Here is a 24,667-nt window from a genome sequence, read left to right on the forward strand (position 1 = left end):
CCCAAGGCACTTGCCCAAGTACTGCCCAGGCAGAGCTTGCTGGAAGTTTTTGCCAGAGCTGTGCAAGCCATTGGAACAGACAGAAGGATGGACACCACAGTGAGCACCTGCTCCCCACAGCCCACAGGGAACAGCAAGTGTCCAATTTTTCAGCTGCAGCATACTTTGCTCTGCTCCCTTTGCACGCAGCAATGATGACCTCTAATGGTGGAATGTTTCTCCTGCTGAGCAATATGCAGAGATTTTGCTTTTCAATGCATATTTCTACTTAAAATAATCAGAACTTCCCCTCACAGCCCAGCAGCAGAGTAAACTGCTGGAGATCCACCTGAACTGTAACACAGAAGCAGCTGCTTTGCCTGATCAATTCTTTCTGACTTTGGACACAGAAACATTAAAATGCAAATCCATATTCCAGATCCAAGTCCAGAATTTAAAGTACCCCTTTATTCCTGAGGCAGACTATCACACAGAAGCAAGTTTCAGTTACAGTGCTGTGAATAATCCCTGTAGAAAGTCTTCAGAAAACAGGATGTTCCTTTTTGCCCCAGAACCAATCACTTGTATGCGAGCAAGCAAACAGCACACACCCAAACAGCTTCTTTGAAGCCTTCCTTCAAGCTGCTGGGTAATGCTGCACACGTGTATGGCAGCATATTTGATACCCAGCAATCTTTTTATCAGAATCAAATAAAAGTAATTTTAGTATTTCTGAAGTTATAAAATGGTATGTTATTCTAGTATTAAGTCAACATTTTATGTGCATACAGTGTTAAGTTCTCATAGAATTTTTACATTCTGGAATTATTAAAATTTGGTTGGGTTTTTTTTTAAATCCAAGTACATCTCAAAGCCTTTAACTCCTACTGGAAATAGAAGGTAACTTTAAATTGTGTTACAGATGCCAGCTACATAAAACTAAGCCTTGCTTGTCTCTTGGCAGAGATGAGTATCACTACCTGTCCTATTTTAGCTTGCCTGACACTTGCATCTAGAGCAAGATAAAGAACAAGGTAACTATTACCCAGGCCTGACCTAATTGTGTCAGTTTTTCCAGGCAGAGATAAACACACAGCACTTAAAAGAGAAGGGTTGAGAGCCCGTGGCAGCTTACTGATTTGTTTACTTTCTTTTAACAACATTGTAACACTGAATTTTGCTAGCTTTCAGTCTACAAAGCACAAGCCCTTCACCTAAACAACAAACAAACCTAGAGATATTTCCAGAATGCTCAAGAAAAAGCACATTTTCAAACTATGATCTCTTTTTGTATGGTAATAATAGTTAAAAGGCACACAAAAATTATGAAAGGAAAAAAATTATGAAAGGAAAAAAATTATGAAAACACGCTTCAGAACTGTGTGTGGACTGAATTGACAGTTTTGTTTGGACAGTGAGGTATGCAAAATCAGGGCTTTTTTAAGTTAGAGTCTAATCACTGAACTTCTCATTACCTTTATGACAGATTTGTTGCTTCTTTTCTCCTTTCTGAACAGCGATAATTACTGCAAATACTTCATTGTCCTGGCTTACCTTTCTCACATCTGAGCTCTTTGGTTCTGTTGTCCAAGTTATAATTCTAGATACAGCAAGTCTTGTCTCACTGGAGTTCACAAAGTCTGTTGGATCCATCTGTCTTGCCAAGGACTCAATATACTTCAGGATAGCAACTTTCACCTGAGAAATGAAAAGGGATTTGTGAAGCTCAGGAGCTGGCAAAGATGCATTTTTCCCATAGGAACAGATACCACTACAGATTGGCAAGAATTTGTCACATGGTGGGGGAGAAGTATTCCTGTGACATGCATGTCTCAAAGTTGCCAATATAATTTCTATATCATGCACATATTGCAAATAATTACCTTCTCATGAGTTCTGTGCCTTATGGTATGCCTGACATGACAAGCTAAGACAAGCATGTTGATGCTTCAGTGAAATGGCTTTTGATACTGACCTTCAGGTTTGGTGTCTGGGTCTGATCTACAATAAACCTCATCAAAATGTTAAATTGCTGATCAAATGGAAAAGAATCCCTGTCCAAAGAAAACAAAGGCAAAAACATAATGCAACATAAGCTAAATTAACTCAATACCTTAAAGCTTACAAAACAGATTTCAACATGCTTTTTTCCCCTTGGTAACTTAACTATCAATAAGAGGAACTCTAAACTTAAGGATTAGCTAATTACTGACACAATACTGGAGAAAACTGCTAAATCAGTATCTTTACACACTGTTACTTTACTCTCTGTATACTTCTTCAGCTTTTGGCACACCAGTCCATTCCTTTACATTTCAGACTCTGCTTTGTTTCCTTATCTCTAGAAGCAGCTTGGTTTATCTTGTCCTTAGGGTTCATACCTGGTTTTGAACTCTCTCCTCTTTTTTCCTACTTTATTCTATTTTCTCCTAGATTATTACTACTTTTTCTTCTCTTTTTTAATTAACCTATTTCTAGAACGAGCTGAACATTATTGTAATAGTGTCCTGTGCAGGATATCCTTTGAAAAGGACATGGAGTGCAGAACTGGTGTGAGCACTCCAGTAGCATTCAAGATCTTATCCTGTTATTTGTGTTTGAACATGGAAGCGGTGCTGAACTTTGTGGTAAAGCACCTTTCATATTCTGAATACTGCAATTTTTTTGGTACCTGTCTATCAAAAAAACCTGATTTCTGAGCAAACACCCCACAAAACCCTAACATTAATCAGTTACATATTTTTACATTTATTTTTTGAAGTTACTTATTTAGAAGAGAGACAGGCCATTTTAATTCAATACTTGAAATACTGTGACATAACTTTGTTCTCCTTTATTCTTATATTCATCAAGGTTGAACCCTCAAAATACACAGCACTGCTGGATTTCTAAAATGTTTATGCCCTCCTGTAATCCTGAAAAAATCTCCACAACACTTGCCATCTGAGTACTCTACCTGGTGACATCCAGAGCTTTTTGAACTTTTGCCTGCACAGACCCCAACAAATCTGCTCCCATTTTCTTCAGCAACTGGGTCAGGAGAACAAAAAGCCAATCCTGCAAGTCATCTTTATGAATGATGATGAAATCAACCAGGGTTTCCAGAAACATGCTGAAGACCTATAAACAAAACAAGTGTCAGAGAAAGAAATACAGTTCTTAAAATAAAAATATTCAAAGGGGAGGGGTGTTTACAGTCTGAGTTTCAGGATGATTTTGTTATAAAAGTTTCATGAATGAATGATTTTAGTGACTACATTGCTCTGGAAAAAAAGATCACACAAGACATCTAAAATGTGTTGTATTAAAATACCACATGTAACGAATGAAGGAAGGGGGTAGGAAACACTTACTCTCTGTTGTGAATTCCACGGCAAAGCAGGCCATGCAACAAAACAAACCACTCGTTAGCACACAGAGTGATCAAGGATGCAGTTTCTCAACAGATAAGAGACACATTCATTGAAAGTTTACATTTTCTTAAAACACAATCTCTTCTCAGCAGTTACTTAAAACATTGTATACCTTGGATCAGATTCAGTCTCCTCAGTCAAGAAAGTAACATATGTTTATATACATTTATATGAACAAAGCTACACCTGTTTAACACCACAGCTAATGAGTTTGTATCAGTAATTCTATAAAAGCAGTGCAGATGACAGATCACTGCTGCCACAAAGGACATATTTGAGCCCAGTGTGCAATAAACTCCCACCTTACTCAAAAATTGGAGATATTTTGCAAGCAAATAATTACACCTCCATCCTTTCCACTACACATACCTTGGGGAACCAAAATATTAAGAACTTACAGGTAGGTACTACACGTTTGGTGAGACCTACGGGACAGCTGGTCTACAGTATAATTAAGGTCAAAAATGCACATTTTGAGCAAGACCTGTGACAGGCTACTCTGCCTGCCCATGGAATTTCCACCTGACAATCATTTATTAAAACTGTTTTACCAAGAGGTCTTGAAGTACAAAGATTTATACAACTTATTCTTTCTCAACCTGCATTTAACCCAACTGCAGATCTTTTAAACTGGTTTTCCTCAACTAGCAAAACTCAGAAAAGGGCATGAATTTCTCTATTCCTTTCTCCCTGCTGCCCCTTAGCTGTTAATAGAAAGCCACTGGTTCTGAACATGCCTATGAGCCCTACCTCCCCATTCTGTGGCCCACTTCTCCTTAAGAAATGTCTGTAAATTCATGCCACAGCCTTTAACTTCAAAGGTCAGTGTTATAAAGAAGGCAAAGTAGCTATATTTAAGATCATAATTATGAGATTCAGAATAGTATCTTGGCGAGACATCTGGTCCCAGGTGTATACAACACACAAACCCCAGTGGCTGGGATGCTCATGACCCATCATGGACCACTCTTCCCTGTGTATCACCAAAAATACACCCCAGAGAAGTGCAAATGAAACTGAACTTTTCACTCCAGGAGGTGACCTCTGAAAGGCATTAGGCTGCTCCTCAGGAAGCATGGAGTAACCAGTTCCTACCAACATAAGAGAGACCGAAACACATCCCCTCCTTGTAAAACAAATGAAAGCCAAGGAGATTTATAAATGCCAGTTTTCCCTGGCAGATGGCAGGGGTAGAAATACAAACCACTCATCTTGGAACAGGGTCAAATGTGTACACATGGTAATGTAGGAGAGTGAGCCAAGGCTTTTGTGATCTTACCTTGCTGTGAGGGTCAGCAAACATGCGAGTAAATATTTCACACAGCCTTTTTAACTCGACTCGGCTAAAATACATAAATAAAACACAACATTAATGCCAAAGTTTTCGCTGCAGCAAGAAAAAAAAGCAGCTAATAAATATTAACAGCTGAAAGAGCTAACCTTCTTTATTTAAAATGTTACTTCAGTCACACTTCTGAACATTTTGTATATCTAGGCAAAGCCTTTACTGGCACTCCAGTTTAACTGCTGGGATCACCAGTTTTACATTAAGAATCTAATAAACATTTATTTTTTTAAATCTTAAGCCAGACACTTGTATTTCCTGCTGCTTTTATTTTCTTCTATATTCTGTACCACAGAAGACAACTTGAAAATGTGCATGTTTGGGAGGCACTAAGTTTCTGCCTGGGTCAAGGTCGCTGAATCACTGAATTATGCATCTTTTTCAGTTTAAGAATAGATTTTTCAAGTCTCCTTTGTGTCAAGGATTTCAAATTTTCAAGTAAAATCAGAAGTTTCTGGTTATACACTAATTAAATATTTTGGTTTAAATTCCCAGTTGCTTCAGTAGTATCAGTCTACAATCACAGACTATTAACAGATCAGAACTGACTCCAAAGTCTGACAGAAGGCACATTGAGGAGACAAATATATAGAAATGGAAGACAGATTAACAAATGGCAATCTCTTAAATCAGAAGATAATTACATCAGGGAACAATCTAAGTTCCTATTAGCAAAAGATTATTAGGTGCTCAGTAGTGCTCTTTTTATGGCAGTGGGGAAAAAAGAATGATGCATGAGATACTGAGTTAGAGTCAAATGCAGAACCATTTGGTGCCAAAGCTCTTATCTGCAATGTATTGAAAATAAAAGTCTTAGCTTTCCTGCAAGGCAAACTGGCAAAAAATACAAAAGCTCTTCTTGTTTATGGTGCAAACAAAAACAGAGCAAGGCAGTCAAGTTACATTTCCTGCATACTACAGATGCAACTAGGCATTTTTCACAATTACAATGAAACCAGAGCAACTAGTGAAATGAGTACTGACTGCTCAGAGAAGAGTTACTGAAGATTTTGACTATAGGTAATGTATTTCCAGACCAGCACTAATTCTACAATCCACCAACTTCTCTCTTTCTAAAGATAATCTTCAAACAGGCCAGAATATGGCAGTAGTCTACAGATATTTTATGTTTTATTGCTTCTAAGTAACACAGGACTTTTTTTTTTTCCCCAATAAATCTATGCATGAAAGGCTGATTAAATTTTAAAAGGGCACAAAACCAATGGGTTTAAGAGTCTGGTAGGGAGGGAAAAGTCTTTGTAAAAACATCACAGAAAACTGCCAGCTTAATTCAGGGAGAGGCTGCACAGGCTCAAAATGACTACAATACTCTCCTGATATCATGTAGATTGCAGCTCTCTGAATGAAACCCTATTTATTGCGCTAATGAATTTTCTTTCTGGACAAAGGTTATATAAAGTCAGCAAGTATAAGTATGTCTGTTTCTAAAAGCTCTCAGACCTAAGGTAACAATGCAAGTACTAAACTGCAACAGGCAGTAGAAGAACATTTCCTTAAGGGACTCATTTGCCTTGTTTTATTTAGAAGACCTTATGGGGAGAGCCCTTAAAAAAGTATGGCCGCATGAAGCTGTAGGAAACAAAGAGGATGGGTAAGTGCCACTCCACTTTGCATGCACAACTCTGGATATGCAAATCCCAGCTAATACAGGATCAGCCATCTTTCAGTTTGGAATACTAAAGAAAACCTAGCCACATCACTGCCTTTTATTAATGTGTTATACCACAACAGAAGGTATCAGGTTTAATTAGAAGACAAGACTTGCCCCTTGGACTAATGACCTTGATGATGTTCTTAAGATGCCGTGGGAACAAACAGGATGATAAAATCTAATCATCAGAACAGGCACCAAATAAACTCTGAACCAAGGAGGAAGCAGATCAAAAGAAAACCAAAATGAAATATAGAGAACTAAACCCAGTATCAAATTAAAAAAATAACTGTGCAGAGGTGTAGTTTCTGGGACAGGTTTAAGAATTATTCAGGATTAAAGCTAAGACAACTTGCTAGTTTGAGGGACTGGTGACAGCAGAGTTCAAGCACTACAACCAGCAGGGTTGAAATCAAGAGTTTAATTCCACCAGCATTTTTGCTATGAGCTACTGACCTGGATAAACAGCCCATCACCAAAACTTCTCAGCACTTCCTCCCTTGCAACTATCCCCAGCAGCACTCCAAACCTTGTTTATAATCCTCACACACTTTTGTGGCAAAATCAAAATCTCACCTAAGATTTTCATACAAGTAATGAGGTGCCACAGTTTTTCCAGACAGTTCGTTAAAGAGAAAGAAAAAAGACAGCACACATGGTGGAAGTGTCTTTTAAGAGACTCAGAAATAGACTACATCAAAAAGCATCTCTGATCTAGAGACTCTAACTACCCATTTTAAAAACGTGGAGCACTTCGCATTTAAGGCCTGTATCACATCATGTGAAGTGCTAGAATATTTTTATGATGGCAAGAAAGCAACTGTTTCAGGCCTGCTCTCAGTACATTTTCATTCAGACTGTTAGCATGAACCATCAAATATTTTCAGCCAGTGTGAAGCCCTTTTAAAATGGAAACAATTGCACAAACCCAAGCAGGGAGGCTCTAAACCATACAACAAACACTTACAAACTTGGCTATAATTTAAATACATACTATTCATAACAGGAAAATAAAATTGTCACAGCTATTTGTGAATGTTATCTTCAAAGGAGCCAAGAGATAAACAGCTTGTTTCAAACATTTTCTCCATAAACTAAGGGTGAAATGTCTGAGCCAGTTGTCTAGTTAATATGACCTGTGGCCACAGGGAATTTCCACATGACTATTGGATAATTCTGGGATCTACTGGGTAATTCTAAGCCCTCTTTTAATGTGTGATGTGCCAAAGGTGTTTGAAGGGGTTTTACGGTTCTCAATAAGGGAAAAAGGTCTTCCTCTCCTACCACATGCAAAGTTTCACTGCCCTAAGAAACTTCCCTCTACATTATACACTACACCATTTATAGGACACAGGTTTCTGATATAAAATTTTTCAAGAGTTCTAAACAAGATATATAATTGCACCTAACACAGCCTTCATAAAGAATCAAAGTACAGCCAATGCCAGCATCGTCTGATCTCAGCTTTGAAACCCACACCCCGAGTCATTTTAGAGTAAGTACAATGTTTGCTTCATCAACTAAATTGCCATGGGAAAAAAATATTGAAGGTTCAAACAGACTAATGTAAAAATGGCACCACCCCTTGAGCACGTTTACAATAGCACCACTGTGGGAAATCTCACTGTGCTGCAACAAGCACCTACCATTGGAGGTCTTCATGAGATGGATGAAGGCTAAGAGAAGACAGCATGCTTACCTGAGCCCTTTCTACATTACTGCCACAAATTACCCTGATGACACAGCAGAAACCTTTCCAAAAGTTAACTGCAATCCCACATTGTGGAGACAAAGCCTTCACAGCCATGAAGACACTACCTGTCTCCATAAGGCAGTTAAATAATACTGGCTTCTGGCTGTAGCCACCCCTCATGAATTACTGACACCAGAAAACTATGAAGTCACCTCAGTGTCCGTTGGCTTTTCAGTAAATTCTGAAGACCTATGAGCCCTTCCTTCCTTTCAGACCAGTTGGAGCTGGCGCAGTGGTTCAGAACCTCAGCCACATCTTCAGTCTGCCGCAGGTAGTGTGGAATGCCCCCGTTCCTGGAGCCATAGGAGCGCTCCGAGCAAGCGCTGGATGCATCACTGTTGGCATCGTCATCCGAGTACATCCCATAGGGCTCGTATCTTCTTCTCACTGGCTTTTTCTGGAAAAGGGGAAACTCGGACTTACCAAGTTATATATAGTTACATCAATGCCAACAGAAAAACATTCTATTTGCAATCACTAAAAGGAAGATTAGTGCTACTGTTACAGTGACTGAAGTGTTTTAAAGATGTCACCATGCACTGCCTGCTTACCTCTCACAGTAGAGCAAGACAGACCTCACTGATTTCAATGAGACTGAGTGACTAAGGGGAAGAGAGCCTGCCTTGCCCAGCATGAAAGCAAGATATTCATGCCCAGGAGAATTAAGTTACTGCTAATTAAATTAAATTAAATTAAATTAAATACAAGAAATGTTCTATTGGCAATAATGGTCAGTTCCATTGTTACAGATGCTATGATGATACAACCTCTACTTTAAAAAAAAAAAACAAAGATAAGGAAGAAATAGCTGAAAGAATCAGTGCTGGCATGCCCAGTCACTTTAATATTGATACTGAAGTGACTCTAGAAATGCACTGAGTATAGGAGATGGCAATTTCACTTTTAGTTTGGGCTAGGATTCTTTCCAGAGGCTGCTAAGGGAGTCATTTCCATAGCATGGCATTAGAGGACCTAATTCCCTTAGGTACATCTTTGACAGCCTTGATCCTTACAGAAAGAATAGTAGCATAATTATGGCAGCAAAACAAACTCTTAAATAAACCTTAACAGAACAGGGTTGACAAGATAATGTATCAGAAAAAGATCATCTATATTCTGAAGTGTTTCTATAGAATTCCTTCCAGTGTCCAGTCCTGCAGGTCTTGGACTTGTGAAGCCAGCAGAGTTTTGCTTCCACTAGGACTGGAGGATTGAAGCATAGAAATTAACTCACGTGCAGTATCATGGGCGTTAGCAACAGGGTGGGGAGAGTTGAAAAGTAGAAATAAAAAGTCAAGAAAGCACTAGTACCTTGCTCCTGGAGTCTCCTAACAGCTGTAGGCAGGAAAATATTGAAGGGTGGGAAAAAGCATAGAGAATTATGTCAGAAGCTTATGTAGGGTTTGTTTTTGCAACAAAAACGTATAGCAAATGTGTCTTAGCAAATTAAAAAAAAAATACAGTTTTTGCAAAGTAAAAGTGGGTATAATAATGCCTGACTTTATCTCCTAACTGCTGCACTAGTCATACTGCCCATGATTTCCCTTAGGAAGCTTGGAAGTGAGAATATCAGTTGAAAACTTTTTTAGGAACAGATCTATATTCAGCACCTCTTTGTTTACTTTTCAGAAATCTGCAATGAAAGGTACCAGAGATTTTGGTAATGATTTCTTTCCCCACATATTACTAGCAACGTTTCATTTTAGAGTGTTGCAAAGAAATTCTGATACGAGGAAGCCGCTATCTACAGTACAGCACATTTAATCAACTTCACTTGCCAAGTTCTCTTTCAACCCACAGTTCTTACACCACACTGTTTTGAAGATTAGCTTCTTTTAAGACCCCCTGGTTGGCACCACTGGCTTAAAGGCCTTACTTAACAGCAAAGTTTCCATCACCCTTTGAGCTCTTCTGACAGATCCGAGCACTGATTCCCAGTATAGACACCGTGGGTTTAGGCCAAGTCCAGCTCAAACAGAAGAAGTGGATGCAACTGGAATTGTACAGAGGGAGTAGAGGTCACAGAATGACCCACCATGTTTTGTTTCAATTGAGAATTTGGCTGAAACCCTCTTTGGAGAAGTTCTTTTTTCTTACTACATGGAAAAGACAATTCTCTGAAAACAAGGCTACTGGGTAAAAGCTGGCATCACAACACTCTCTCAAAAGGAGCCTGCACAGGCTTTGTAAATTGCCTGTTGTCAGAAGGCAATGAAGAAAAAGAGAAAACTGGGGTGATGGGAAAGAATGGACCAACAAGACTGCGTTGCATCTCCTGAAGCCGTACAAAGTCAGATTGATCAACCAAGTCAGCAGCACCAGCTAGCTTGCAGCTAGGCTTAAGTATTTCCCTTTTAAGTGTTCAATCCTTCAAAATTTTAACATTTCAGTTTAGTGTTATTTAACTTCAAAGACAGAATATTTAAAAGAGCACTGTGTAAATCTAGCTGAAGATTAAGTCACACCCAAAGAAATCTTAGGGCTCGGCAGTCAATTGAAACACTGTGACACTCTCCTCCCTTAAGAAACCTGCATTCAGCAGCTGCTCACATGCAGGGATGAAGCCTGATTTCATTTACACAGGCAAACCATTGTCTGTAATTATGTCCTGAACTGCTCTGGTAGCAAATTTGAGGTGCCGAGAGCAGAAATTGGCTCACAGGCTGTTACATTTGGTAATAAAAATGCTCACTAGTGATTCAGCCCACTAAATGCAATAGTGGCATCCATTATATACTGCTCTTCCTTTCTTTGTTCACAAATACTCTCTTTGTTTTGAAAGGTAAATTTTGTAAAAGGGGCAATTTTTCCAGAAGTACTCTAATAGGTGCCATGAGCTGGGTGATAATCAGACATAAAAAGGAAAATATTAGCCATCCTTGGGGAAAGTGAACTATGAAATGGAGAAAGGTCATCTACCACAAACACTGGTGACATAGTTCATCCTCCTTAAAATGCACCTGAGACAGATTCTGAGAGATCTGTCTCAAGATACATCAGGAAATCCTTCCCTCGTTCAGGTCTAGAGCTGGAGAAGACCCATGGGTACCCAGCTAACACGCTACAATAATTTCTCCTGCCTCTACACATCCTCTCTCCCCCAAATATTTGAGATACATACAAAGGCTTAAGATGTGTGTTCTGAAGAGCAGAAGACACTTTCTGGGTTCTAGCCAAGAGATACCATAGTACAATAAGATTATACAGGACAATAACATTTTTTAAAGTGACATAAAATTTACTAGGAAAAGCAGTGAATGTTTGAAAGTATTAGCAACAAACTAGACAAATACACTTCAACTTACAACTTAAGTGCATGAGATGGCACAGATTCCATGCATGCCAAGTTATGAGCTCTCTGAGTATCTACCCAGGTGCAAATAACACAGGGCAGAAACTTGTGAAGTTCTCATTTCTTGCTGAAACCTGATCAGAAATTAACACTAACACAGAACACTGTTTTTCTGACAAAATCTTCATGCAGGTAATAGGACTGATGGAAATCTCCAACCCCGTGAGTGCCGAGCACCGTCACAGTGCTGTGCACATCCTCTGCCAGCCAAGTGAAAGGCAAACAGCTGATTCAACCCACCCTGCAGCTGTAGCACCAAGCCACGGCAGTCTGTCTGACAACAGCTGCAGAGAACTGACATGAATCAGGAAAAACATACTGCTGCCAGTATACCCAAGGTGAAAACAGCAGAAGCTAACTCTACAGCATCAGCCACTGGCACCATCAGAACAAAGCTATTTAGAAAGAGGAGAACATACGTACAGGTAACTTTAAGCCACTTTCCGGTGTTGGAAGCATTTTGTATTTTTCCTCTTACCAGTGCATCGGCCACAGCAGCCTCCAGATCTGTGCTGGTGCTCAGGACTCGCATGGCATTCACGGAAGCAGGCATCCTGCCTGGCTGTCCGAGTCCAAACCGGTCTGCACAAAAGACAACAGTGAAAGGGATTGTTAAATGAATTCACATTCATTTGGAATCCTGATCAGGTGCCCGAGCAGTTCTCCCCACGGACTCTGGGAACTTACAGTGCTTTTCCATTAAACACCCTTTTACCCAGAGCTCCAGAGAGTCTGCCATAAGGCCGAGAAATAAACTACTGTTTGTTGGGCGTTAAGAGGCAATTTTGGATCCTTAGGGCAACTTTGCATTTATTTATTTTAAGCTGGGAATCAGGGTATCTATTTTCTTTTTACTCAGTTGTCTCAAAATTTTATTTTAATATCAGAGACAGACATGCCCATCCCAATCTGGCAGTCTCAGAAATCAAGAGAAAGCCTCTCATTAACTTCAGAGAGACAGCACCATGCCCAGTGTCAGAACATGTAAGTACCCGAGCACTCATCTATCCTGCAGCCTTTTCTCTCAGGCAGGGATGTGAACTAGCAGCACCAGATTAGCCTATTTTATGTCTCAAGGCTTGATTAACCAGTGAAATATATTCCTACACCTTTACGGTATAAAAATAAAGTTATAACTCACTTGTGAAGTGACTCCAATTTCTGTTTAGTACTGCTCTTGAGAAGCAGTTTAAATTCCAGAGCTCTATATCAAAACTGGTTTTGAGTAGACAATATCAATTTTTTCCCTTTGAATTTGATGGCAAAGCTCTCAGTAGCATCCAAAGCAATGGCATTGAGTCTAAAATGCCACTTACACTCCTAACATCAATTAGTTTACTTTATCATTTGCCCAGTCTACCAAAAAAGTTACCGAAATTAGTTTCTTTAGCAAAGCCAAATGCAGAAAGGTCTACTAGCAGAGATATGACAGAATCAGTAACTTAAGTATCACAGGCCAGGTTCTTGCAGCCCTCCCTCCAGAGGGGGGCAGATCAGATACCAGATACTGGGATCCTGGCTCTGGTCCACAAGCAGAAAGATTGGGTATGACATTCCAAGTTTTTCTTTCATTGTGGGCTTGTGTTTGCTCATGAAGGACTTAGAATATCCCTCCTGGAACATATGGTTACACCTCTGTCCCTGTACCCACACATGCCAACAGGAGTTTTGCCAGCAAATTCAGTGGAGCATGGATCAAGCTGCATGAACCCATCTAAGAGATCTTCAGCTGATCCACATCAAGCAGCAGGAGAGAGAGGTCAAGTCACACAGATCTTTTAATTTTAATTTAACAGTGGAAAAATACTGCTGAACTGTATCACAGATTTGCTCAAAACTGAGGCCAAACATGGTATTCAGCAGCTTAATGTGTTTTTGGGGAAAAAAACTGCGTATCACAAAATTTCATTGCTTTCTTCTTTATGAACCTACTGCACTGAAAAATCTTTCAGGGATTAGCTCACACTGACATGCATAATTTAAATCAGAGATTGAAGTCGGCCAGTTCTACTGTCCTAATTACAAAGCTTTATTCGAGATTAAGCTACTGTGGGGAAACAGGGAAGATTTTTAAAATCTGAAATATTTTGAAAAGAAAAAACCCCCTGCAGACTAGTATTTACTTCAAACAGAAGTGATATCTGTCAAAATTTAATGTTTCTTAGAGTTACATACCCAGACAAGACATTTCTGATTTACAACAAAAGCACATTTTCTACAAAACACATTACAAAGGAAAAAAAAAATAAACAAACTTCTTAGAACTACTGCCAAAAAGTAATCAAATCATGACATTTCACAAAGAAATAAAAGTTGTATGTGTTATTACTATCCCCTTTTTTAATGCACTTGGGTTGAAGAATCACTTCAAATATGAAGATGGAATAGTGCTTTATTCCTAAAATGGAAAAATCTGTGCACCCTTAACAGAAGCACAGAGATGATAATGCATTAGGTCTGATTGAAACTAAAGTCACCACTACAGAAATATATACACTATAAAGCTGTACAGAAGACAAGCATTTTCCTAAGTGTAAATGAGATCTGGTACAGTACAAGGGCTGTAAATGTTGCGGTAAATTCTGGTCTTGGTTTTATATTTAAATCCAACTCAATTACATTACTCAAGTGTTACTGAGATGAGAATTTGGCTTTAACTTTTGAAACTACACAGCATGAAAAATACCACTGTCATTTGTTTTCAAATAAATTTAGAACATTAGAAAAGGGAAGATAGTTGTTTTGGGTTTTTTTTTTTTAATGAAGAACAAAATGACAAAGTAATTCAATTGTAGATCAGTTTAAATGCCCAGCATAAAGAAACAAAACTGAGCTTTTTCAACACATTAAGTACAGTGTGGCATGCTGGCTTCTATCTCAATGGCTATCAGAAATCTTCTAAACCACTTTGTTCAGTGATTTTTAAATTCACAACACCCAGGTTAGTCTGGGCTTCTCCCCAAGACACTGCTGCCATACTTAGGTGCAGAAATAAGACCATAGGAGAGACCTCAATGTACCTCTGATGTGGGGCTGGGAACACATCTGGCTCCAGGAATAACCAGTACAGCCAAGCCCAATCTTACTGGGCAAGAAATCTGTGGATTATGCTCTGGCCACATTCCCTTGTCTCCCTGGCTAGATTCATTATACTTGCTACAAACTTCGTGAAAATTTGCAAACACCATTATTAATCCTATTTTTTGCCATTTTTCAGAAGATGTTGGCCTTCTGTAGTACACAGGTAACCATACAAAATTTGATTATGCTTTGTACAAAACCACAGGAGCCACACATGAAGTGACTATCTCAGGAAGCCAAAAGCAAACAAAGCTTAAATCTGTATTACAACTGAGCTATTTTAGGTATTTTTAATTATTTTGGTTAAATACAAATTCAAATCGTTATTTGAAAAATACCAGTTAAATCAGCTTGCATAATTTCTGTCGAGAAACGTTTCGTGTTTTAGCTAAATAGTAGCCATTTAAGTAGACTCATGAGAAACAGAGTATTTCTCACTCCCTATTTGAAGGGTGTTAACTAAATAATTTTCAGTAAATTCCTTGCACAATTTTAGCCTCCAAGGAAACACTGAAGCCCTCATCTTCTACATTATCTTTGTCCCCACAATTAAGTCTCTGTTGTCCCAAAGCTAACAGCCCTCATTCAATTCTTTTTAAGATTCCCAGTAAAACATCCTCATTTCAAAAGGAATTATGGGTTCTCTATAACTGCAAATCCAGTACAGTGGTGGGACAGAAGCAACTGGAATCTGCATTCTCATTACATGTAACCCTCAGTCACCTCATGCAAAGCCCAGTGAAATTAAGGGATTTTTTTTTTTTTTTCAGAAACTTCCATGTACTTTGGACAAGGCCTTCAGAATTACATGAACGATGGATCAGCATGTGTTATGCTCCAAAGTTCATCTTGAAAGCTCATCAGGTGCTTAATTTTTGCTGCTCTTGTGTATTTTAGAGGGGATCCCACAAAGAACTTTCATTAACAGAGACAGGAGTCCAAAATATTTAGTAATAAATGGGGTGAAACCCATTGGGACTCCTAGGCACTGGAAAGTGCTACATTGCTAAAGAGGAAACAGAATTTGCAAGTACTCTGCATCAGTCAGGATTTAGCCCATGCTGCACAACTGATCCAATTTACAGGAGAATTGAGAAAGCCCTGGATCACCCTTTGTTTAAACACTGTTCACAGTGTTCCTAAAATACATAAAATTAAAAACATCCAATAAATGAAACTCAAAACAAAAAGCCACGTTGAACAAAACCAGAACAGAAAGCCCCGCAGTGGTGAGAAGCACATGCCGAGTGCTGGCTGATGCACACGATGGCAAATGTTAAGATGGTGTAAAACAAGACTACGTATAAGAAGCGGATTCATGCAGTTAGCGCTTGTTCACCTGACTGCCCAACAGAATCAGCAGTGGAGAGAGCACTAGTGGACCTGGAATGACGTCGAGAAGCTGCAAGTAGAAGGAATGGCAACACCCACAGGATTAACACACACTGAACCTGAGACAGAAAACGCCACAATCCAAAGGGGATGCGTGTGACCGCTACCGGCAAGGGTGTTTCATAGTGACAGGGAATGGCGTTGTATGTGGATGCGTAACAGGTACAGTGCAAGCCCCACAGCGACGCCTCCACCTGTAGCTTCCCCCTTCCCCTTGTGAGCATAAACACGATGCATGACAAAACTCATTTGGAGCAGTCCCACACCGGGTGCAGCTCAGCAAAAACACCCTGATGCACATCAGCCACGTTCCAGACCCGCAGGTCTGGCAGGCAGCCGTCACGAGAACGTGGAGCACGTAACTACAGAGAAGGGTTTAGATGTGTCTGATCTAAACCCCAAAGTGAAGCCATGAGGAATGGTTACGAATTGTGCTTGCAGGTATTTTTCCACAACATTCTAGCCTATGCATAATAAAACCAACGTTAACAAAGAGAATGCGTAACCACGTAAGTAGAAAGAGTCATACAGGGAGGTCACCAACCACTGCAGAGGTCCTCGGGTTGGTTTCTTTTCCAAGTAAACACACGTACACACATATTGCAGGTGTTGCTACTTCCAAAGGTCTCTTGCTTTTAACAAATTTTGCATACATGTTTCTTGAACCTCAGTATGTACATGCACAGCTAATGAGAATATGCACATCACACACCTATCCAGAACGACACATGTATACAAATTGTTAAAAGCAACGGAGCACACACAGTAGCAGAGGAGCCTAAGCCAAATATAGCTCCCAATTCCCAGTTGTTAGCAGCACATCAATCACAAAATGCCTTTGGAGAGGTTTTCAGTTCTTGGATTCAGCATACGAGTAAGTTCTTTACGAAAGTAAATGAAAAATGGGCCCAGTCATTTCCAAATTACAGAAATTTTGTCTTTCTAAAGAAGTTTTCCCTATGTCTAGCAATGACATGCTCACCAGCTCAAAGCAACTGACCCAAGAAACCGACTGTTCATTTAAGCAATTCATCACCACAGACTCACTGAAGGCCTTGTTGCTTTAGCATCATAACTAGTACTGTCAAGAAACTGAAAAAATAAAGCAGAATCACCTTACAATACAAATAGGCTTTGTCAATTATGCACATAAGCGTGCAGCAGAAAGTCTTCTGTTTAAGGCAAAGTATTCATAAACACAAATACTAATATAATGAAATAGCAATCAGCAAAGTGAGAAAAATAAAATTTTGTGGTCTTTTTAACTTGGAGAACTTCAGTAAAAGCTATACAGAATATGCAATGTGATCTTTGACCATGGAGAACACATGCACTTATTCAAGAGAACAATCCCACTGACATCATAAGTAAACTCATGAAAGATTTGCATGATCAGTGCAGGATTATGGACTGAATCTCACAATTAAGGTTCGTAGGTCACAACTGCTTTCTCCCAAGCCATCGACTGTGCCCCTGCGGACACCACTGGGCAAGACCAAGGCCCAGGGAGAAAAAAGAATAACTAAAAAATAAAAAGACCCCACATCTCTGCAAAGAGGCTGAGTATAGACTCACTCTTGAGTGTTTTTACTAACTTAGGAAGCAGGACTCTTGATACACAGACATGCATACCTGCACAGCAGCCCCAAAACAAGCTGCAAACCAACATTTACAAGGTAAGGATGTCAGTGCTGACTCTGACCAGAATACCCTTAAATGCAAGAACCTTGTCATTTACATACAGCTACTCTGAGTACAATTCACAAATATACAAGTTAATCTTTATAAGCAAAACCAGACCATGCACAGCAGGATTAAATTACCTTTGCATTATTGCAAGATTAACTGGGTTCTAAAAATACTGTAAGAGAACCACACTGTTTTGGCTTAAATTGACATATAAAAATTTCTTTGATATGAATTACACACTACATAATTAACAAGTTCATGAATGTATTTGAGCTTAAAGTATTTCAATGAAAACACAAGAAAAAGGTAATAGGATAACAACTACATTGGGTTACTGTTGTTACATTGACATTTCCTCCCCACATAACCTTTATGACCTAATAACAATGTATTTCTAGAAATGCATTACTCTTCAGGTAAATAAATATCATGAACTAAAATGAGAAGACATTCTCCTCACAGTTTGTTAAAACACATCTGTAACTAAGATTTTACAGTCAGTGTAAGAGTCGTACTCAGCACTGGTGGGAGCCTACAAAGCTCACACCATCCATGGTTCTAATACACTGCATTTGCTTTTCAGAATAAGGGCTCAAGACTTCAACTACTGTATTTTCAATAAAATAAACAAAACACAGCACAGTGACATAAAACACTGACGAGTTAACACTGAAATCCAGCCTGCTTATATACTCTGGCTGGAGGAAAAAAGCTTCATCCAAAATTGAAGCTAGGCAGGTTAACCATAAAAATAAGATACAGTTGTGGATCTACTGTCTTTTTCTAGCTCTGGTATGAAATCAGCTTCATTAAATCAATAAAAAGTTAATCTATTTATCTTAAAGAGCTATGAACCAAGTTATGAATGTGAGGGTGAACTCCTTCCACTTTTCACCAAAAGTTGAGATATTAATGTAAACAGATTATTTTATAGCTCAATATAATGAAGTCTTTGAACCCAAAAGTTTCTCCAATATTAATTAATGCTACGTTCCATTTACACACTACATCATATAACTGTATTTTGTCACTACGTGCAAAAGAGATCCTGTAACAGCATTCTTCATTAAACTACTACATAAATGAAAAGGGCCTGGAGATCAACTGTATTTCATGTCTGAGATGACAAGTTTTGATATAACAAGTAATGTATTTGGTTGAATATATGATATGGTATTTGATCAGAAACATTAACTATCTTGCTGTATTCAGCATTGTGCAGAAAAACTTCTGCATATGGTAAGTGTAATGAGATTTTCTATTTGTACTGTACACTTAAGCTGCACTTTAATGATGCTCCTTTAAAATCTCAGTCTTTCCATGGTTTTAGGCTGCCTGACAAAGTTGCCTACAAAACAGCATATGCAACTTAATTGATGATTGACTGTCCTGTAAAACCTCTACAAAAAGAGAGCTGCTATCTCCACTGGAGCATTTAGGATAGAAATTACATACTGTAACTATACTTAGCTGTAAGAAAACTGAATCATAAACAATTGAGAGTCACTCAACAACAGGCTATGATGCTACAAAACTACTTCACTGTGACCTAGAAAATCCAGGCTTGCCCTCCCATAGATTTCCATCAGTGTTATTAAGCGAAGCACAGCAGCCCCATACAAGCTGATTCAAATGAAACTAAAAATTGCTAAAGTTGAAACTAAGCTATTTCCCTGCTAACAGTGAAATGCTGAAAACCAGAATTGAAGCATGCAGAAGAAAACAGAGGGTGGAAAAAAAATGGGGTTGGAAACGGGGAGTGTCAGGAATCCAGAGGACAGAAAAGAGCTCATTCCACCTAGCAGTGTCTTGAAAGGGCAATCACAAGGGAAAAAGGAAAAAAAAAATTGACCCTTAAAGCTCCAACACCTACATGTACTCACCAAGTGGAGGGAAGCCCCGAGCAGGGCTTGTATCTCGACTGCTCTCACGGCTGGTATCACGACTGCACCCCTGACTCATGCTGGGTCGGGGGATACGACTGCTCCGTGCTAGCATGCAGCATGGAGAGTTTCAGAGAAGGTGAACAAGTTTAATGAGGACAGAAAGCTCAAAGTCAAGTCACATTTCTGTTAGTTATGGTAATTATTACATTAGTAATTACAATTTGCAGCAGCTTGCTCAGGCTCTTTACAAACCAACTACCTTACATGCTGAGCTGTGTTTGTGATGTGAAATTTCAGCAGCATTAATGTCTGGCTGACAGTCTGCTTTTTTCTTAAGCAATCCAAGTTTTGTTATTCAAGTAGAGCAGGAATCTTCAATCATTTAGGGAAGCTCTACTGTTGCAAAACAGATGAGGTTGAAAGAAACCCTTCCGGAATATTTCTTCCTTAATTATAAAAGAAACACCCTTCTGGAACAAAATAGCAGATGAAAATTTTTTTAAAGTAATCATAATACCAAAATCTATTTTTACATAGATTTGCCTTTCACAACATAGTTTTTTGAACAAATATCCTAAGGAAAAAAGAAGGTGTACGCATAGACTTGCAGAGATATCTTTCTCCAATGAAAGATACTGGGAAAAACATTAAGAACCTGAATACCTGAAAGACAGGTTAAAAAGTGATTTGAATTTTAATAGAACAGTAGCTTCAGATATTTAACAGAAGCTAACTTCTGCTCTTCAGACATTTCTAAAAACTTATCTTTATGGTTTTATGTGCATACTGATTGAGATATATGCACACTTCAGGGGAGCTTTAAACTATATTCTTTAGTGTGACAAAACCCTACACGCTTGCAGACGTTTGAGACCGTATGTGCTTTTAAAATGTTTGCAGAAAGCTATTTAGCAAGCTTTATGCCTGGTAAAGAATACAGTATTTTCTCAGGGCAAAAACCAGCAGTTAATTGTCAGGAGAATTTAATGACAAGAGGCATTTCCCTTGCTGTTTTGAAAAAGCAGTAGCATATTTCAAGTGTTCAGGAATCGCTGTTAAGGAATTTTCTCAGGCACAGAATAAAACCTAATCTACCAGCTTTGATGACAACACAGCAGAGGTACATATGCATAACATGAACGTGCTAACACTTTGACTGTATCCTCATATTTATAAAAATAATGTAATTTGCATGCTTCAGAATATATATATATATTCTTATAAATCTCTATTGGTTTGTATACAGAACTTAAAAGCCTAGACTCAAGATGAAATTCCTCTACAGTGCTTCAGTGCTCTCACATACACTGGATATATTAGCATCCTTCAAGCAAAACAGTACAGAACAAAATAGAAACCTTCATATTTAGACTTTAAAATTCAAATAGAGACTTCTGCCAGATTTTTGCTTTGTCAAATCCCTCCCAGTTTTGCAAAACCCAGTTCGCATCTCTCAGAAGAATTAATGGTTCTGATGGTTGACCTCTGATGTCAGACAATGCAAGATGAGCTATTAACCAAGCTGATTAGATCACCATAATGTCTCATGGTACGGGATTAGATGGTCTTACAATAAATAAGACAGACTAAATTATAAGAACTGGATGAAATTAGGGTCCATGAGTACAATAATCGCATCTCAGATGTACAAGGGAAAAAGCTTACAGGTGAACTGCAGGTAAAAGTAACACTAAAGTTCTTCACACAAATACTTGGCTTGAAATTGCAGACTGTCTACAAGCAAACTTCTCATTCTTGGGCCTCATGCTTAGATGTAAATAATGGCAGCCTTAACATCAGGTTTGCACAAGCAGTCATTTCTCTTATGCAGAAATGATCTGCCCATCTTTTCTATAATACAACCCTACTAAAACCAGTAAAGGCTCTTTAGAGAGGGAGAGATGTGAATGATTAAAAAAATTGATGGATGCACACAATAGATTCTCCTTCCATACCAGCTAACAGCAGCAGCATGAAGGATGACGAAAATGCACTTTAACTGCATGAGGACACAGTAGTAGGACAATGCTACACATGAAGCATAATACTGACTGCACAAACCAAACACTGGGTACTTCAGGATTAATGGTCAAATAAAAGGGTTGTATGTTACTGGATACAAAAGAAAATCACGAAAAAGAAATTGATTGAAAGGAACTGAAGGATGAGTCTGTTGTGGACTCCCAGGCACCTGCCTCACACTTTCACCACTGTGTTGTGTAGAGAAGATTTTGTATCAGCTACTCAGACTATTTCCTTTAGACACTGCCAGCAGTAAAGGCCAGCAGTGTTGTCATTTAAGTAAGTGTCTCACACTGTGACAGCCTGTCTCTGCAGCACAGGGAGCAAAAGCAGAGAGAACAGACACAAGTCTCAATTTGAGAATTCTAAACCCCCAAAAGCTGGACAGAAATCAAGTGAATGAGTAGCAAAATGGATTAAGAGGAGTAGGCAGCATGAAAGTAGACAGTGTGTCCACAGCCAGCTCTGCTGTGAGAAAGTCTAGGACAGGATAAGGACGGGTTGTTTTCAGTAACATTCCAACTTTCTAATGTGTACTGTACAACTAAGTTTTACCAATTTCATCTGGAAAGTCAGAGCACTTGGACATGGCTCACACCATTATTAAAACACACTATTAAGCTGTCTTATGCCAGTGGAACTCAACAGATGCAAATATCACCAGCAGAACATGAAAGTGCCCCTGTTTACCAGTCTACCACTTGGAAGAAACTTGTATTTCATTAGGGTGTGAATTCTAATGATTCTTAAGTGGAGACTAAAAATCAGCAGAGACTTTCTTACATCAATACCAGCATTTTAAAGAGTTTGAAATTCTGCCAAACAGCCAAAGGAAAGCTCTGCAGTGGGGAACACCCAGTCAAGGCAAGTCAAGAACTGCCTTCAGATTTCCAATAAACATGCACAGCATAATCCCAACCAGAAAGAGTGCTGCTGCATGAAACTGACAGCTGTGCCTTCACCACTTTCTGGAGAATGGCTACCTTGAATCTGTCACTTCTTTCAGATCCAGCTGTGCCACACGATCTGCAGAGCATTCAACGGAATTAACTTCAGGCTGATAATTTTCAATCCATGGAAAATGGACATCACCCGTTTGAGCAGATGATCTCCTTCAAAGGGCCCAAAGAAAAGCTCAAAATTAAGTGCACTGTACTCCTCCTTCCCAACAGGGTATCATCACTAGCCAATCTCACTGAGAAGACAGCAGAGGCAAGCTTAATACTGAAGTGTCACAAGCAGAGCCATATAGGTGACCCCACAAGACCTCAGCAGGCTGAATGTGCTTTGTTGTGCTGCCTCTGGGAAAACAACATACTTATCAAGGTTCCCAGCACACAGAAGGAATCTGCTTTATGGATACCTGTAGTCATGTCATCATGGAAATCAAAGCTAGCAGCAAGCTACTGATCCTAACAGGCATCCACATGCAAAGGGCTCTATTATTGCTACTGCCCCAGGAGAGCCTGAAAAACTCCAGGGGATGGTTTCTGTATTTGGAATCAAGGTGAGTGGGAGTCTATTTAATGAAATGAACAAACAAAATAAAATATCAAAGAAATACAGAGACTGAAGCAACACAATAAGAAAGCATAAAATACTGTTAGCTACTATGTTACAAAGGAATAAATACAATGGAATAATGGTATACAGCTGACAGCTCAAAAGCTATCTCCATCTGGGTCAGTATCACAACTTTCAGGATCCAATAAATAGACAGAATTTCTGCAGCTGAACAGGAAAGTGTCAGACACTCCTGTTCCCATAACAGCTCAACCCTGGCTGTGTCCATCAACCTGGCGGAAATGGGTGAAAGCCACACATCTGATACATGTCAGAGCTCTCTCCCACTCTCAAAGAACAAGCACTGATTGTGTTCTCAGGGAGCACATCAGAGAAACGAGATACAAATTACTCTTTCAAAAGAATTCAAGGCTCCTGTAATGTACCTGAAAGCAGGAAACCCAAGAGTGAGGATTTCACACAAGGCAATTTCCCTTCAGGTGCACAAGAATGTTTCAAATCAGACCACACAACATGATGATCAGTTTAAGCATGTTTCATGGTACCATCCACCATTCTTTGCTTCCTCCTAAAAATCAATGCCCTTCTACACAGTGATAGCAGAACGATTCTCTCTAGTATTTGGGAGGCTTTACATTTTAAAAGCAACGAACAGAAAAGCACAATGTATTCATATAGAGGCCATAACATAGATCAGACATGAGAAGAACACAATTTGGAAAAGCAGTCACAATGAATATGCAGTATTTTTTATGAATCATAACGGCATATACACTCAGGTGCTTTAAATTCATTTCAGTATACTGGAAAGAATGAATAAAATACTTCTTTATTACAACCTCCTCTAAAAAAAATGCAGCTCAAATGTAAAACATAAAACTATTGCTAAGGCAATAGGTATAAATTTAATTGCCAACAGTAAGACTATAATTTCAATAAATTTCAATCTACTAGTAAAGCCTTTGGAGATAAAAAACAATTTAGTATTAATATCATTTAAAATGTTCTTCTACATTAGCTTCAAACCTATAAAATAATTTCTACTAAAAAATGAAAGTGTTCAGACAGCACATTGAATACCTTTTCACTTCAACTCAGATACACAAAATTTTATATATATGATATTTACTCACCTGACTTAAAAAAAAAGTCTGCTGAAAAATTTGAAAATAGAAACTATTACAGAATATTTACATAACAGTCACTGAGAGAAGAGTATCAAAAGCAGAACAGTTAATGCATACCTCTAAAACATGGTCTAAGAACATGGCTCCAGGATATTAAGGATGAGAGAAGCAAACCATTTAAGATGCAAATTTTCTAAAATAATCCAAGAAGGTGCTTTTTGCCCTTAATTCCAAGTGACTGTGAAGACTGCTCAACTCATTTTAGGACTAAGCTTACATGAGGTCTTTTTGCTGTGATGGTTATTCACAACAATTGTTCCTGCTTCCTGATCTAACAACATTGCTCATGTTGAATTTCAAACAGAAAACACATCATGACATCTTTAGGCTTACTTTGAAACCATGAGCTCAACCTGGAAAATTAAAATTACT

The 24,667-nt window shown here is 38.8% G+C and overlaps 1 protein-coding gene across 34 annotated transcripts in view; it reads right to left on the bottom strand.

Moving 5' to 3' along the window:
• Positions 1-24,667, bottom strand: part of CLASP1 (cytoplasmic linker associated protein 1) — a 176,419-nt gene that overhangs the window by 42,831 nt on the left and 108,921 nt on the right. For 11 of the 34 annotated variants that reach the window (XM_032113627.1, XM_032113642.1, XM_032113634.1 and 8 more), the window contains 11 exons: positions 24,242-24,259; positions 19,560-19,667; positions 15,935-15,997; positions 11,993-12,096; positions 9,474-9,497; positions 8,315-8,559; positions 4,672-4,735; positions 3,333-3,335; positions 2,936-3,099; positions 1,955-2,033; positions 1,534-1,677 (listed from right to left, as the gene is read on the bottom strand). In XM_032113627.1, the coding sequence (XP_031969518.1) occupies positions 1,534-1,677; positions 1,955-2,033; positions 2,936-3,099; positions 3,333-3,335; positions 4,672-4,735; positions 8,315-8,559; positions 9,474-9,497; positions 11,993-12,096; positions 15,935-15,997; positions 19,560-19,667; positions 24,242-24,259 (1,016 nt within the window). The remainder of the gene's footprint in view (positions 1-1,533; positions 1,678-1,954; positions 2,034-2,935; positions 3,100-3,332; positions 3,336-4,671; positions 4,736-8,314; positions 8,560-9,473; positions 9,498-11,992; positions 12,097-15,934; positions 15,998-19,559; positions 19,668-24,241; positions 24,260-24,667) is intronic. The other 23 variants (XM_032113660.1, XM_032113636.1, XM_032113659.1 and 20 more) reach the window with 8 other exon arrangements.

This window comes from Corvus moneduloides, chromosome 7 (assembly GCF_009650955.1).
Source record: "Corvus moneduloides isolate bCorMon1 chromosome 7, bCorMon1.pri, whole genome shotgun sequence".
Taxonomy (NCBI): Eukaryota; Metazoa; Chordata; class Aves; order Passeriformes; family Corvidae; genus Corvus; species Corvus moneduloides.